At 46.5% G+C, this 17,419-nt stretch overlaps 1 protein-coding gene across 1 annotated transcript in view; it reads right to left on the minus strand.

Annotated features, from left to right (window-relative positions):
* CUX1 (cut like homeobox 1) overlaps positions 1-17,419 on the minus strand; it is a 281,408-nt gene that overhangs the window by 26,653 nt on the left and 237,336 nt on the right. Inside the window, 3 exon segments of the mRNA XM_023753423.1 lie at positions 1,158-1,422; positions 6,139-6,327; positions 9,636-9,938. Coding sequence (XP_023609191.1) covers positions 1,158-1,422; positions 6,139-6,327; positions 9,636-9,938 — 757 coding nt within the window.

Genomic DNA, 17,419 nt, shown 5'->3' on the forward strand with positions numbered 1-17,419 from the left:
CATCAGAGCTAGCAGGTCTATTCAGCTCTCACACTAAGCTACATCTGTTAACTTAGCCTTTATCAGCAATAAAGGTGCTATTTTGGCTCCCATCTAATATTTAAAAATTTTCCAATTGTTCAGAAGCTGGGAAGTTTATTGGGCTCCTTCCGAAACTCCAGCAGAACCTATCAGACAGAGGGCCCAGTTAGAGACACAACTCCTCCCTCTAGCCCTTGACTGTCTATGATCTCTTGCCTGCCACTTGTTTCAGATAACTGTGAGGGCCCTACCCACACTAGCTACACAGGAGCACTTACCCTGGTTTTATTGAGCCCTATAGAAAATGATGTTCTAATGAGAACTTGCAATGGAGATGGCCCCTTATATAGTAAGAAATGAAAAAAGCAGGAGTTTCCATCAGGCCACTGGAAATTCTTAGTTTCCAGCAGTAGGAAGTCTTCGTTACAGCTATGATCAACAGCTCATTATCTTTCAGTGAATTTCCACTATCTAATCAAACATGTCACCTCAGTTTACTTTGCTCTACAAGATCACTCAACCTTTTCTTGCTCTGGTTTTATATTTTTCATCTGTAGAATGCAGACAATACTATATCCATCATATAGTTGTGAGGATCGAGTGATACAGTGTTGGTTAAAACACTTAGCTCAGTGTCTGGAAGTCTAGTAGATGCTCAGTGAATCTTCATTAACTCATGAACTTTCCCCCAAAAAAGGGTTTTACACTACTGAATTTAATTACAAAACCAATCAAACTAATTTGGAAAACAATACCATAAAAGACCCTGAGAAAGCATGCAAAAATCACTTAAGAAACATTCATTACTATGGAACCATGAATGCCTACGCTTTCCCTTATTAAATGATATATATGAGAGGAAATTTTTTTTCCTTGTCATGGATGTGGACTGTTTGTAACTATATGACCCTGTATCTTTGGAGTTAAGAATGCCAATAAAGTAGCATAAAAAACCACCTAACTGGCCAAATTACTGAGACCTAACCAAGTTCTGAGACCCAGTATGCTGGGGGCACACTGAAGATCCTTCTTGTGTACCATTAATGGCCACTCTGTGCTACAGACCAACCTGTGCCCAAGGGCTGAAAGCGTGTTCTCTCGGAGCCATGATTTACTGGCTGAGAGCAGGATCCTACCTGTAATTGTGGAACCAGTTGATGACAGTGCTGGTTTTCAAGTTGAGCTGGGTGGCGAGTTCTTCGATGGTTTTTGGTGACGGGTATGGCTTTTGCTGATATGCTCGTTTCAGAGCTTCTTTCTCTTCAGGAGCCAGCACCACACGGGGTTTCTTCAGCTGGTGCTGGGGCTGAGGGCTTGCGCCTTGGCTATAGTCAATGCCAACGGAGGGCGGCTCACAGGGCTGGCTGTCGCTGACTGAGCTGTGCCGCCGCTTCATGTAGGCTGAGGAAGGGAGAGAAGTCAGACTGAGGGGCAGGCCCAGATGTGACATCTGCCCAAGCCCCTGCCCCTCACAGTACATGGTATATAATTGGATTGAGATCACTTTTTAAAAATCCTTACTTGAGGATATGTTTTTTATTGATTTTAGAGAAGAAGGGGGAGAGAGAGAAACATCAACATGAGAAACATGGATCAGTTGCCTCTCCTATGTGTTCCGACTGGGAATCAAACCGGCAACCTACGTATGTGCCCTGACCGGAAATAGAACCCGCAACCCTTTGGTGTATGGGATGACACTCTAACCAACTGAGCCACCTGGCCAGGTTGGATTGCGATGACTTCTGTGTGGATTGTGGCATCAGGCTGATCTGCTCTACTCTCCCAAGAACATCTCAAAACACTTGAACTAGAACCATTCTGAAACCTAACACACATTCATCAAGGACCTGCTCTGTTATAATGGGAGGTTCCCATCGGTCCCTGCATGACTAGTTTAGCGGAGGGCACAGAGGGAAATTACTCAGGTCAGCCTGTGGAGAGGTCAGGGGAGGCTTCCGAGGAGATGATATTTAAATTGAATCTTGAAGGACAAAGAGGGATTAATCAGAAAAAAATAGGTGATGAGGTAGAATATGGTAGGAGGCTGCTCCAGAAAGTGGGAACAGCATGCGCAAAGACACAGAGCTACACAACAGCATGATTAAAGTGTGTTTTTTGTGTGTGTGTGTGTGTGCGCGCGCGCGCGCACGCAAACGGGGCAGTGGTGTAGGAGGAGTTGTCAGACATAAGGCTGGAGAGATGGGCAGAGGATATCTGGGGGCCATCTTGGGTAAGGTGGAATGAACAGAGAAACATGGAAAGATGGAAGGATGGTAGAATGTGGTCAGTGAGTGGGATATCTGAATTTAGACTTTGAGAGATAGAGTAATGGGTGATAACAATATTTGGGGAACAGCCAAGGGTTGAGGAGGTCAAAAAACGTCAGGGCCAGGTGGGTCAGAAAATCTCCCTGGGCGAGGTAGGGTGTGAACATGGAGGAAGACAGTGATACCGGGGCACAGTCTTGAGAAAGCGTAGGAATGAGCAGGAAGCTGGCAGATGATGCTGAGAAGGGGACTTAAGGCCTGCTTGAATGAGCTTTGAGGAGGCAGGAGCCAACCCAGGAGTGGAGAAGTGGCTGGCATAGGCTCAGAGCTTGGGGAGACATGTGGCCAGCCCTGAAAAGGGCAGTAGGAGAGAGGAGAATGGCACAGAAGCTGGAAACGAGGGGAGTGCATATGCAGATGTCTGTTTTTACTGTGGGATAGGGCTTAGGAGGAGCAGTGGGGAGTGGGCTGGCTGCAAGGCTCAGAGACTCAGAGTGTGACTGTCACTGGGGATGTGCTGAATGGACTGTGATTCCTAGCTTTCAGGTTCTCTCGGTTTTATTTCTCTCGGTTTTATTAGTGTTGTCTGTGCTTCATTTGCAACTCTGATGGTTATGCATCACTAACCACTAAGCTTCTTGAGCAAATGAATCCTCCATAGTGATCTTTCTAGTGAACTAGTTTGAAATACAGTCTGAAAAGTCTTTAAAACTTAAAACTGATGGAAGACGAGAAATATTTAATTCAAATGGCACGTAGTATTAGTTGTGGCAGTATCATCATCATCATCATCATCAGCTAACATTTACCATTAATCCTCAGTCCCACAAGGGGAGAGACTGTTATCATCCCTTTGTACAGAGGAAGAAACTGAAGCTTAGAGAGGCTGAATGATTTCCCTGAGGTCACACAGGTAGGAAGTGACAGAACTGATGTCTGTTCTGGGCAGCACTGGCTGCCCTGCCCAATGGTGGTCCCGTCTGGCCACAGCATGGGAGCAGGGTCTGAGGTTGTGTCCATGGGAGCCACAGAAGTAGAGTATGGACTGTCAAGGTGCATCTGTGGTCTCCAGGGAGAGGAGCCTTGCCCATGAGCTGGCAGAGGCTGCATATATGTATGTGTCTAGGTGCTGTGACTGTGTGTTGGGTGAAGGGCCATCCCATGAAGGTAACAAAAAGCAGAAGGCAGACTTGGGTAGAGAAAGGTTTAGAAGGAAGGAAGAAAGGAAGAGCAATAAAAGATTTGAGCTGAAGGGAGAAGAAAGGCTTTATGAAAGAGAAGGAAGCATTGTGTCCATGTGAATCCTAGTGTGGATTACCTGGTGCAGACTTTTTAACCTAGGCTAGCCTGGTAGCACAACTTATTTTCATTGATTTTGAAGGAATACATATATTATTTTAGTAACTATCACTTACTGAGCACTTATGTGTGCTGCTTATTATACTGGGTACATTCTTTTTAATCCTCACACCTGAAAAGGTTAACATTATTACCCTCATTTTACAGAAACTTAGGCTACTTAACTTGCCACTTTATGACTAGAACTAGGAAACAATTAAGAAGGCCAGTCTCTTTTCCTCACTCCTCCCACCCCCATTAATATGATAGAGTTAAGAGGCCAGAAAGAAATGAGCCTGATCTGTCCGCCAGCCCCATCCTGTTGGGCGGGTGACCAGTAGTCTATGGAGATCACAGGAAGTACTGATGGAACAGGTGCCTTGGTCTCCCACTGGGGCTGGTGAAGGTTTATCTAGTGAGCATTTTTACCAGGGAGAGAAGACAGCGGGGCCACATCGCTCAGGGACCTTGGGATGTGAGGAGGGGCCCCACTGAAACAGTAACTCTTTTGTAACACAAGATGGCGCCCAGAGCCCGTGTAGAAAGGAGTAGAAGGCCCCCCCCCACTCCCCCAATCTATTTCCAGGGGCTAAGATCCTCTGCCACTGGCCTGGGAGGAGACATACGTCAGGGAGTGTTAGAACCAGGGCTCGCCTCTCTGCTGAAGTCTGCAAGACTGGCCCGGACCTGGACCTTCAGACCTGCCACTGGATGAGGGAGCTCCTGCACTTAGCAAGCTCAAGGAGGGAGGACACTGCCTTTTGACAGAGTGCAGAAAATTTTAAATTGCTTGGGTGAGCACTGATAATTGCTGAAACTCAGTAATGGATATATTAGATTCATGGCATCATTCTTTCTATTTCTATATTTGAAATTTCCTATAATTTAAAAATTTTTTTAAAAACTTGGGTGGTGATATGGCACCAGGCCTCTGGAGGTTGTAGCACTGTCTAGAGCAGCGGTCACCAACCAGTGTCCGCGGACCACTGGTGGTCCGTGAGGTCAGAAAGGTTGGCAACCGCTGGTTTAGAGCTGCCCGAGAGGATGTGGCCTGTGTCAGAGCCTTGGTCTACACACCTGAGGGTGGGCATGAGCCCACTGGAGGGCCCCCTGTGGGGTGGAGGGCCGCCTGGGCACACAGTCCCAGTGTGGCAGGCACTCAGCTCAAGGCAGAGAGTACACAGCTGAGAGCAGCAGCTTTGAATGAGTTTGGATTCCTGCTCTTTACTTATGTCAGCTCTTGAAATCACGTAAGTTTCATAATGCCAGAGACTCATCTTTCTGGATAACGCCATCTGTATGGGATGGAGCTGTGTGGATGAAGGGAAGTCTCGGTGTGGGTTAAGTGCCTGGCAAATAGGCGCTCAGGAACTGAAGAGTCTATGTGATACAACAGCCAGCCCACGAACTCCTGGGGGAGGCATCAGAGACTGTTCTCCTTTCTGGAGCTCCAGTCCTTCCCTGGGTGGATGAGACAGTGATGCTGGGCTGGTGGTGAACAGCAGCCTCTCCTGGTGAATTCAGAGGATATAAACCTGGGCTCAGATGAGCTGGGGTTGGGGCCAGGGACAGCCACGTTGGTGGTTGTCATGCCCACTCTCTGGATGAGCTTCTCAGCAAAAGCTGATTTAAGGAGGGCGGTCACAGCTTCTTATGGCCAGGCCAGCAGCTGTACCGGATATCCACATCTAAGGGATTTGAATTCAGCCACCGAGTGGGCTCACATACAGTGACCCAGGACTGTCCCCTCTGAAGGGAGGACTCAATAATGAGAAGCAGCGTGTAGGAGTGCAAACCATGAGATGGAATAGGCATTACTTTCCATCACCAAGGAAATCCTTTAGGATTTCTCCCATGGTGTAGCCTCCAGCGTAAAGGAGAATGCTGACCAACATTTGAGAGGGTTCAGCTGAGCTGGAGGAAAGTGCTGCACAGAGCCCTCTAGGAGGCCACAGCCTCCAGGCCCCTAGGCTCCTCAAAGCAGGACTGCTGTCCGGCAGGAATCTGCTCTGCCATTTTCCAGGCTGGGTGACCTTAATCGAGGCACCTAACTTCTCTGAATCTGAGTGTGTTTATCTACAAAAGCATTGATTAATGCTCTCTCCAATACGAATATATGGAAGCCCCTGGCATGTGGTGCATGTGCAATAAATGTAATATCACACTTACCAAACAAGACAAAAGACAACAAACACCAGCCACCACTAAGTGCTGTGGTATTCATTTCTTGGTGGCCTTACTCTCCCGAAGGAAGAAAAAGGATACACTGACCGCCAGGGTGACAATCAGGAATTGTCAAAATGCTCCCTAGTGCTAAAATGCCCTTGAGTTTAGGCTGCTAGGTAGAAAAAGACACAAATCTTCCCATCCTTGGTAGATGACAGTAAAAAAATCATTTGCCCTGCCTTATAGCCCCTTGGTTATAGATCAATGTTCCTCATCAGCTCTGCATGAAGGCTTTAAAAGAAACAGCACATTTAGACATTCGAAAGCAACTGGCCGGGACAGTTACCTTTCTTTTCCATCCGTTTCATATCCATCAGCTTCTCCACGTTGTTGGGGTCATTCAGCCATAGCTGCATTCGGACAAAGGGCTCCCGTCCCTTCAGACTGAGCTTGTGCCAGGGCTTTGGGCGAGCGAGGAGGTCGGAGACAGAGCCTTGGGTGAGCCCTAAGATGGTCTCCCCAAATAAGCGCTGACCTAGAGAGAAAACAGAACCAAGAGAGATGTCATCACTGAGACCTTGGGGTCTGGAAGGATAAGTATGTGTCAAGGTTATAATCAGACATGGGGTCTAAAGGCCCAGAGTCTGGTCAGCTGGGTCCTGGCTCGGAGCAAGCACTCTATAAAGCATTTCTTCAACCAGACTTGTGACAAACTCCACTGGAGACAGAGTCAGCTTTACTCCTGCATTCTGCTTCTACACAACAATGTTTCTGTCAAGCCTTCAGGCTTTGGATGAACTGAGGCCTGGATAATAACACCTGCCGCATTTATCAGAGGTGGTTAGTCCCAAACCCGAGCTCAGGAGGTTAAGTAGCACACAGGGAGATCTCTCTTGTACAACCTCAAACTACAGGGCCGTCTGCACCAGCTCCTTTCACGATTTGCAAGGTTATCAGGTCTTGCTGAGAAAACAGGCCACTTGACCTAGGTCACAGCAGGAAAGAGAAGGGGAAAGAGCTCCTCAGCTCTGTTTTTCTGAAAAGCAGGCCATTTCCAATTTGAAAGTCCACTCCTGCAGTCTAAGCTGCCTCTGCCCACTGGAGCTCAAAGCGCCTTTTCTTGATGCCTCTTCCCAGGGCCGTGGTGGACAGCCTGCTCCCCAGGCTTCTCAGAGGGCACATGGCTCTGGAGAGCGCTCTGAGAGCCATTAAGCTTCAGGTTAAGAGGGGCCACCACTTTTAAAGGTACAAATGAGAATCAGGCACAACCTGAACAACCTGACATGACAACTTCAATGAGTAGGACTTATTAGGAAGAAATGGAGACTGGGCTCAGAGAGGCCAGTGTTTGGTATCATAAAGCTCACGGAACACAATACCTGGGGCAGAGGTGACCGTGGATGACTGGCTGCTGCTGCCGTGCCTACGTCCTCCATCTGTGACAGGGAAACACTATCACTGTGCTCACGGGGTAGTTGTGAGAAATGGCGGAGAGCTGCCTTAGATGCATTTACTGATTTTGTAAACTTGTGGCTTCTCTGCTTTTCAAATTCTTAGTTTAGCCTGCCAAGTTTTTAGCCATTTTTTGTTGTGGTTGTTTAAAGTAAGTTTTACCTAATTCTAATTTGGCGAATGGATCTTATTTCATTCTAAGACGCTTGCTATGTTCAGGAAAGTGACATACATAAACAGCTAGTTGCTATTTGCTTGATCCACCTAGTTGTATGGGAGGAAAATCAAGTGACTAGTCTCAGAAAATTATCTATATTACTTCTAGAAGTTTCATAGTAGTGACTCCAATCATTTTGGGTCCCAGATCTATTTGAGAACCTGAAGAAAGCTACAGACCTTCATCTGATGAAATGTGCACGTACACATTCTATATATGATTTCAAGAGATTGATGCACAAATACCCCAAGATCCCAGGCCAAAGGTTAAGAGACTGCCTTAGTTGAGTCTCAATTAAGGGCCACCTGTGCTGTCTAATTCAGCTGTAATTTGGTTCCCTCTATGTTCATTAATCCACTGAGAGATGCCCATAGGGGAGGCAGCACCTTTCCTGGAGAAGCTGAGACCTTTGAGAGCAACCATGAAGACTTCTTCTCTTCTCTAAGTCCAGGGTGACACTGCTATGGAGCCTTCTGGCAGTTCCTGCTCAGAGGCATAAGTTATCTGTCTGGAGTGAAAAGTTTCACTGCTCAGAGCACTGATTCGTGTTTCATAGTATTTAAAACAAAGTTCCAGAAACCAGTGGGATTCTGCTCTGTCTGCACATGAACATCATCAGCTACAACTCCATCGCCGATGGGGACATGAATGGTTAAGGCCTAGGATGAGATTTTAAGGCTCAAAATCTCATAGCTGTGATCTTGCAACTTATCAGTATTAGAAAATGAGAGTTCTCCAGCTGATTTTCAACATTTATATAAAATGATACTTCCTATAAGGGGGGGGGGCAGCAATAATATATTAGGTCCACTTCCTTGGATTTGTCATAAGACTGTAAGGTAGGGGATGACACAAGCCTAGGGATCCCTGCACATCTTACTAATTGATGGACATAGGGGAATTAGCCATTTTTAAGTCAACAGCTAAATTTTTATTTTTATGAATTAATTAAAAATGTTCTCAGCGGATATTACTTTTCTCTTGTTCTGTTTTGCACAAGCAGTTAAGTAGAAGGCTTCAAGCAGACAAGTTGGCCTCATCCCCAGGCTGTGAGGTCACTATGAAAACTTTCCTGGAACTCACTTCACTGCTACTCCCTTCTTTTCCTGTCCCCTGGGAAAAACAGATACACAGGTCCCTCCTGAAGGTACTGGGCAAATTCCAATAACTCTTTGGTGTCATTTTAACATGCACAGAAGAGAACAATGCTCTCTCTCTTTTTTTTAAACCTCACAATTTAATTACAACCAAATCTTGGTTAAAAACATTTAAAAATTAAAGGGTATTAATTTTCATATATGATATAGGAACCGGAAATTTTGTCTGAAAACAATGCTCTTTTAATTGACTTTACTCCCGGGTAATAAGAAGGCTGTAAGTGTTTGGGAGTGGCTGTTTCCATTCTCTGGATGCCTAAACTAGAACCCCACTTGGTCCAATACTATCCTGCAGGAGCACAGTGGTTTGAAACGACTGAACACCCTAATATTCTTATAGCTGCAGCCATTTGATCAGTGGTGCCATAGAGCCCTCAGAGAGAGCCCCCTCAAGCAGAGCACAAGAGGGGTGGGGAGAGGGGCCTGTGGCACTTTTGAGGTAAACAGCCTTGGTGTGAAGCTCAGTGGGAGGCCTGGGGGATGGAGGCGGCTTCATGAGGCAGCAAGAATGCCAAGCAGAGTGCTAGCTAGGCTGCTACTCACAGCCCCATGGTAGGCATTGTTATTCCAGTTTTATTGAGGAGCCTCAGAGAGTAGCTTGCTCAGTAGCACAGACAATAAGTAGGAGAGTTGGGATTTGAATCCAGTCTGTCAGACTCTTCCACTGTGCCACCGGGATGCAGCTGGGCTGATGCTGATCCTGCCTAGCTCTGGTGCCCACAGGATTTAGAGCCCTACTGGGCATGCTACAATCAGGGTGGTTGGAGTGGACGGTCTGAGTAGGCTGCAACCCTGAATGCATATCTTTTAAGAGGTCCCAGAGTGGGTGTAGCTGGGATAGACCTGGAGACCTCTAGCACCCTTATGAGCCCCTTAGTGTTCGCAACTGTGGGACGTTTTGTAAACATTTAAAACCTCTGGCTGGCTCAGCCTGAGGCCCCTCCACCCATTCTTCCTAAGAACTCCATCAGGAAGCGACCTGCCACCTCTGGGATAGCAGCTCTGGAGGGAACTTACCAAGGTTGTTGTCAGTCAGCACCTCCTTGACTCTCTTGGTTATACCGTAGGTGTCCAGCTCTGGAGACATGGCTACCAACTCTTGAATGCTGAGGGCTGAGTGTCCGGAGAGAGGCAGTGGGGTGGTGGGCTGGGAGTCTGAAGCAGGCGGGTCGCTGGGTTCTGGTGGTTTTCCATCCTTACTTGTTTCAATGGGGGGACAGGGCTGCTGGACCAGTTCAGTCAAACTCTTCACTGATTCACTAGAGCTCATTGGTGATTCAGGTGCAGGGCTGCAGCTGGCAGAGGTCTTTGGCGTGCTTTCTGTAATTAAAGCACACAGAAAATTGAGGCTGAAACAGCCATCTTTCACCATGTACATCTACTTTCCTTACCCAGGACAGTAAGTCAATGCCCTGTATAAGAAGGATACAGCATGGCAGTCTATAAATCTACATTCATTGTCTTACAGTTTTTTGACTGAGAGTAACCACTCATTTTTGGTATTAAAAGAATAAAAAATAGCCCGGCCAGTGTGGCTCAGTTGGTTGAGCTTCATCGCATGCACCAAGAGGTTGCTGGTTCAATTCCTGGTCAGGGCACATGCCCGGGTTGCAGGCGCAATTCCCAGTAGGGGTTGTGCAGGAAGAGGCTGATTGATGTTTCTCTCTCATGGATATTTCTTTCTCTCTCCCTCTTCTTTCCTATCTCTCTAAAGTCAATAAACACATATTTAAAAAGAATAATAGCAATAGAAGAAAAACTATAGGTTTAAATAAAAGGTTTCTAAAGACTCAGTACAAGGGCCATTCTGTTAAAAAAAATGTCATATTGTCCCGCTGGCATGGCTCAGTGATTGAGAGTCGACCTATGAACCAGAGGCTATGGTTTGATTCCGGTCAGGGCACTTGCCTGGGTTGTGGGCTTGATACCCAGTGAGGGGTGTGCAGGAAGCAGCCAATCAATGATTCTCTCTCATCATTGATGTTTCTATCTCTCTCTCCCTTCCTTTCTGAAATAAATAAAAACATATTTTAAAATGTCATATTAATCATGTGCCATCATTGTCATGATGTCTCCTAATGGTTCCCTATCTATATATATAAAAGCCTAAGCCCGTGGTCGGCAAACTGCGGCTCGTGAGCCACATGTGGCTCTTTGGCCCCTTAAGTGTGGCTCTTCCTAAGCCTTAGGAGTACCCTAATTAAGTTAATAACAGTGTACCTACCTATATAGTTTAAGTTTAAAAAATTTGGCTCTCAAAAGAAATTTCAATCGTTGTACTGTTGATATTTGGCTCTGTTGACTAATGAGTTTGCCGACCACTGGCCTAAGCGACCGTTAGGACCCAATGACCAGAACAACCAGTTGCTATGATGCGCACTGACCACCAGGGGGCAGATGCTCAATGCAGGACCTGCCCCCTAGTGGTCAGTGTGCTCCCACAGTGGGAGCGCCGCTCAGCCAGAAGCTGGGCTCACAGCTGGCAGGCACAGCTGCTGTAGCAGGAGCCTCAGCGGGGCTGGGATGAGAGGCAGCGGAGCTGCACCTGGCCCGGGCTTGGGCTCCTACCAAGCTGCCTGCCGCTTCGGCAGTCTGATATCCCCTAGAGGGGTCCGGGATTGCGAGAGGGCACAGGCCAGGCTGAGGGACCCCACCTGTGCATGAATCCGTGCACCGGGCCTCTAGTCCTATATAATAAAAGCCTAATATGCTAAGTGTCTGACCGTTCGACCAGTCGCTATGACACACACTGACCACCAGGGGCAGACGCTTGACCAGTAGGTTAGCTTGCTACTGGGGTCCAGCTGATCGGGACTGGGTGAGATGGGCCGGACATGCCCTGGAGGCCTTCTGTGGTCTCTCCCTGGCCCCAATCGTGCACCAGTGGGGTCCCTCAGCCTGGTCTGCACCATCTCTCAATCTGGGACCCTTTGAAGGATGTTGGAGAACCAGTTTCAAGCCCGATCCCCACAGGCCAGGCCCAGGGACCCCACTAGTGCACGAATTCGTGCACCGGGCCTCTAGTAATTCTATAATTCAGAAGTACCTTACCTAGATTATGATTCACATACTAATTTTGTCCATAACTTCCAGAACAAATCAAATGGACATATTATTTTAAATGAGGGCTGCCCATGATGTGTGGCTACCACAGTGATGACCCTTGATAAGGAGACTAAAGCCCCAGCTGGCACCTGGCAGCCCAGGCCTGAGTCTCAGGACCCCAGGCTGGTTCTCACTATAATCCCAGAAGACTGGAGAGAAATGACAGAAGAGGAGCCGCCCCCCCCCCCCCCCCCGTTTTCTGTCAAACCATAGGAGGTGTTTCTGGAAACCAAGCTTTGTCTGTGCCACACTGCCACGAACACCAGGCGAGATGGGGTCATGCGTTCCTTTCTTCAGGAGGACCTCTGTCTTGTTTTTGTGTGTGCCCAATGGGGAGTGCCACCTCGTGCTCTGTGGAGATTGGTCCCTTCTGGCCTCTCTGTTAGGATCACCCATTAAACCAGGCATCTACTCTAGTTTTGGGATGTTTGGAATAAAGGCTTTGGCCATTTCCTAATTTTCAAATATAGAGAAAGACTGTGTCTAGGTGGAAAATACAAAATGACATTCCACTGCTGTCTTACCAACAAGGTAAAATCTGCCTTTGGCTCCGTGTTTTGGCACATTATCTTCCCCACCCCCACCGAGCATGGTACATGGTGAGACCTCACAGAGCCATGTGGGAGGGGCCAGGCCAGGCATTGTCATGTGGGTGCTATGGCCTCAGAGAGATGATAGCTCATGAGGCCAGGCCACTCAGTGAACGCCAGCACATATAGGTGCCCCCCAAATACTTGCTACCTCACTAAACACAATGTAACTCTAAGCAATAAATAAATTACAGTTGACCATATAACTGGAGTATCCTTTTTTTAAAAAAAAATATTTTATTGATTATTTTACAGAGAGGGAGAGGGATAGAGAGTTAGAAACATCGATGATGAGAGAGAAACATCGATCAGCTGCCTTCTGCACACTCCCTACTGGGGATGTGCCCGCAACCAAGTTACATGCCCTTGACCAGAATCGAACCTGGAACCCTTCAGTCTGCGATGCTCTATCCACTGAGCCAAACCGGTTAGGGCAGGAGTATCCTTTGACAGACATATTTTATACAAGATAATAACCTATTCTGAACCCAAGAAAATAAAAAATGTATTCTAAATACAAGGGATATTTTGTATAAATACTTAGAAAGATAAAATCCCAAATAAAACAACTGCAATTCAACCAACAAACCCGTTTATTGTCCTAGACTGGTACAGAATTCCACCAGCGCATAAACCTATGTCCTCAACCTGGAAAATCAGGTTAAAAAACAACAACACTGATTTGTGAAAGATGTAAAAGAGGCAGACGTAACGGCAGAAATGGTCCATATAAATCTTTAAGGCAATATGAATCCTACAAATCGGATTTCTTCTCTCTGCTCACCTCCAGGTCATCAGACAACTGGATATAAAACCCAGCAAATGTTATTTTTGTATCTGAAGCAGCAAAGGAATTGTACTGTAAATTTGCCCTGATTCACCCATGCGAGGGACCAATTTGGCAGATCATCCATCTTGCTCACTGTATACTGTCAAGGATGGCATGAATTCCCCACATGATAAACAGATTTCTTCTCGGGTTTGTGTCCTTTAACCCACAGCAAGGTCAAAATCATGGCTGCCTGGCTAACAAACAGCATGTGCCACTGCCCTAGTGCTCTCCCCATTTTGTTCTGGGTGCTGGCTGAGGGAGAGCTCCCCGAATAACTCAAGCGGCGGTGCATTCCCTTCTCCCAGGCATTCCCTGCAAGCTGTTGACATGCATTTTTTTTTGCCATAAAGAACCCTTACGAGAACAGAGGCACTCACCACATGTGACCGGCGTCCCTCTGTGCTCTAGCTCGTGGTTATACTCAAAGGCAAACCCCCAGATCAAAACCTCACGTGGGCCTTGAAATGTACTGGCCATCTTGTGTCTGCACCTCCACTCTGAGTCTGTGTCTAAAATGTAACAGACAACTTGAAGCTGAGTGAGCTTTCTGGCCAACTACTCACCGGCAGATACACGTGCCCACAGACGCCGGTGCAGGTCACAGAAAGCAGAATCTGGGCCACATTTTTGGAAAGGCACAGACAGATTTAAACAGCAAACATCCATTGCAGATACCAAGGAATCCACACGCCCAGAGCATCACGTTGGAAAGGAAGAGTCATTCTTTAGAAAGCTATTTCCAGTAAGCACACGACTCCTGAGGCAGGACTGGCACCACAAAACCAAACCCATTAATGAGCTCCCACAGCCCCTGGCAAGGTGGCCAGGACCCTGGGTTGGGGAGGACAGGTGCTTGCTTGTCTGACTCACCATCATCACAGGACAAGAAACCTAACTCAACAGAAAAGAAGAAATTTTACTTTTTTCTTTTCCAAAAATTAGCAAATGGACCCCTCTGATTAAAACATTTTTTAAAGAACAAGGCTTTGCTCCACAACATGTGCTTAAAAATAATTAAGAAGAATGAGGAATCCTGGGCTTGGCATAACACACTGAACTTGGGGATGAAAGCTACCTCTATAAGCCAGCTACGTTAACTTGAATAGGATTCTTCACTTCTTGGAACATCCTGGTTTCCTTGACTGAAAACTGCAGACAGCATTGTACTGAGGAACTAACCTGCCACATAGTTGTTGCTAAGAAACACAACCTAAATTGGATGTTAAGAAAAAGAGCAGCTATTAAATGTATTTGTGTAGATAAAGGTCCCTCACATTCAACAAAAATCATCTCATGATTTATTTTTATTTGTTCCACAGTGCCTGGAACAAGACTGAGATGCTGGTGGTAGACGCAAAGGCTACATCGTATATGATACCATTTAGATGACATTCTGGAAAAGGTAAAACTATAGGGACAGAAAACAGATCAGTGGTTGCTAGGGGTGAGGGGCAGGAGTTGACTACAAAGGGGCATGAGGGAATTCTGGGGGGAAGATGGAATTATTCTATATCTTGGTTGCCAAAATTCTTGTAATTTATACTTCAATATAAAGTTAGGAAAAAAGTGCTGGTGGAAAGAATAAATGAAGATGTGACATTCCATCCATTCTTTCACTCATTCCTTAAGTCTGTTGAGCTGGGCCTTTGGGAATACGGCAGTGAATGGGCAAAGGTGACCCTGCCTTGTTGGAGCTCACACCCATAGGGAAGATGGTCATTAAATAGAAGTAACTACAGGGCATGAATGTCTTGATGGGAGACAGATGGGGGAGCATACAGCTGTGGCCTAGGGATCAGAGAGACCTCCTGGTAGAGTAACATTTCAGGTAGACATCAGAACAGGAAGCATCCAGGTAAGTCAGGAAGAGTAAGAGTGGCAAAGAAAGAGGTAGATTGTTCCAGACATGTGATTGGTTTGACGCATAAGTTTGGTGCAGAAAGAACACGAGGTAGCTCTCGCCATGTGAGAACACGGGGAAGAGAAGGCCATCTATGAACCAGGAAGCCGACTCAACATACACAGAACCTACTGGCATCTTGATCTTGGACTTCTCAGTCTGCAGAACTGGGAGGGGAAAAAAAGAAGAAGAAAAGAAAAAAAAAAAAAAGAACACAAGGCAAAGAGATACTCCAGGGGCAGAGCCTTTGAATTGGGGTCCTGCACTGGGGAGCCAGGGAAAGGTCCTTCACCCTGGCAATACTTTGCTTCTGGGGACACAAACGGGCACTAGAATATGTACTGAGACCTTGTCTGAAAGAGCAAAAAACTGGAAATAGTGTCTATCACCAGAAGACTAGGCCTCCAGATTGTGGCATACTTATACAATACACCGTGTGCTATAAACAGCAGCGAGAATGTCAGGCCTGGGGCCACATGCATCCAAAGCACAGCGGTGAACCCACAGAGCAAGGTGTGGAACAAAACAAAGCAGAACGTTAGCATGCAGGCTGGACGTTTGCCTGTACTGTATGTTGTGGTGTCTGCCTGGAACATACAAGGGTGTAAAGTCATGCACAGGAATGATAAAGAGCAAGGAGGGATGGACCGTAGCTGACTTCTAGGAGGGATGAACTTAGGGAGGGGGCTTCAGCTCTACCTTTAATGTTTTACTTCTTTTAAAAATTTAGGATTGAATTAGGACCAAAAGGTAAGGTTAAAGTTGGGTGATGATGGGTACATGGGCATTCATTACATTATTCTGAAATTTTATGTTTCAAATATTATAGACCTAACATCAAAAAGTAAGAAAGCAAATAAGCTCATTGTCACTTCAGTAGAGAGTGAACTTGCCAAAACCAAGTTTGGGGCAGGAGGTCCTGAGGAGGCTGTAGTGTTGTCTGGACACAGTGGTTGGTGGCCTGGAGGAGGGCAGGGAGTGGGATGGGGAGAGGTATATAGGTTCAAGAGAGGTTAAGGAGGTAGCTTCATCAGGGCTCGGGGGGTGAGTGTCTGCAGGGAGAGAGGGCTGAGGAAGGGGAAGAAAACTGGTGCTTTCTACATTGGGGCTCGCAAAACTGGGTATGTGGGGTACCATTCTGGGAGAGGCTGGTACCCCAGCCACTGCAGCAGGGATAAGAAGGAAGACATCATTTGTAACAGCAGCTACTATTTAAGCCAGCGGTTCTCAACCTGTGGGTTGCGACCCCTTTGGGGGTCGAACGACCCTTTCACAGGGGTCGCCTAAGACCATCGGAAAACACATATATAATTACATATTGTTTTTGTGATTAATCACTATGCTTTAATTATGTTCAATTTGTAACAATGAAATTGGGGGTCACCACAACATGAGGAACTGTATTAAAGGGTCACGGCATTAGGAAGGTTGAGAACCACTGATTTAAGCTAACATTTCATGTGAACTCACTGTGTGCCAGGCACTGTGCGAAGGCGCATGGGAATGAACTAATTCAATCTTCACTACGACCTCACTATGTGAGGCAGGCATATCCACTTCCCTCTTTTGACAGACATAAGATATTGTGCCCAGAGCTGCACAGCCAGAAACTAGTCAGATGTTCCATTTTCTAAGCAGCCCACCTGTGCAGCTGGGTGGTGCCTGAGCCTGTGTGGCCGTTAGTGGTGGAGTGACTGGACATGGTTTCTCTACAGCCCACATATCAATGTGCATGAGCCTCAAAAACATGATGATGAGCCACAAAAAGCCAATCCACTACTGGGACGAGGGAAGGGAAGCAAAATGCACTTACACACTGTTTCATTCAATTCTTGTGTCAGTCCTGACGTGGAAATACAAACCCTGCACTCCAGGTGAGGAGAACTGAGGTTCAGAGAGGCAACAGAACTTGGTCCAGGTCAAATGGATTTATTGTGAGGATCTGAACCAGATCAGGAGAGGAAACCCTCCATGTTCCTATCCATCCTCTGTCTTCCTGCCTTCTCTTCGCTCACTCACTCACTCACACCTTTTAAAAGTATCTACTCTGTGTCATGGACTCTGCTAGGCAGTGAAGGTGAATTAGACACAAACCTTGCTTTCAAAGAGTCTGCAGCCTGCAGGAGTGGAACAACTGAAAACGGGTAATTTGCATATTTGAAAAGCCCAGCTAATGGTCCATCTATCCAATTTTGACAGCAATAGCAAAGTGTTACATTTAAAAGGTGATCCACGTGGATTCATTTCTTTTGCAAGGCTTCAAATCTTCGTAAGAGTCACTTGGTTAGTAAGACACAGAAAGTGGAGACAGTGACTCAAGCCCTCTGAAATACACAAGCCATTCAGAAACTATAAAAGGATTATGAAAAATATT

This window comes from Myotis lucifugus, unplaced genomic scaffold, assembly GCF_000147115.1.
Source record: "Myotis lucifugus unplaced genomic scaffold, Myoluc2.0 scaffold_45, whole genome shotgun sequence".
Classification (NCBI taxonomy): Eukaryota; Metazoa; Chordata; class Mammalia; order Chiroptera; family Vespertilionidae; genus Myotis; species Myotis lucifugus.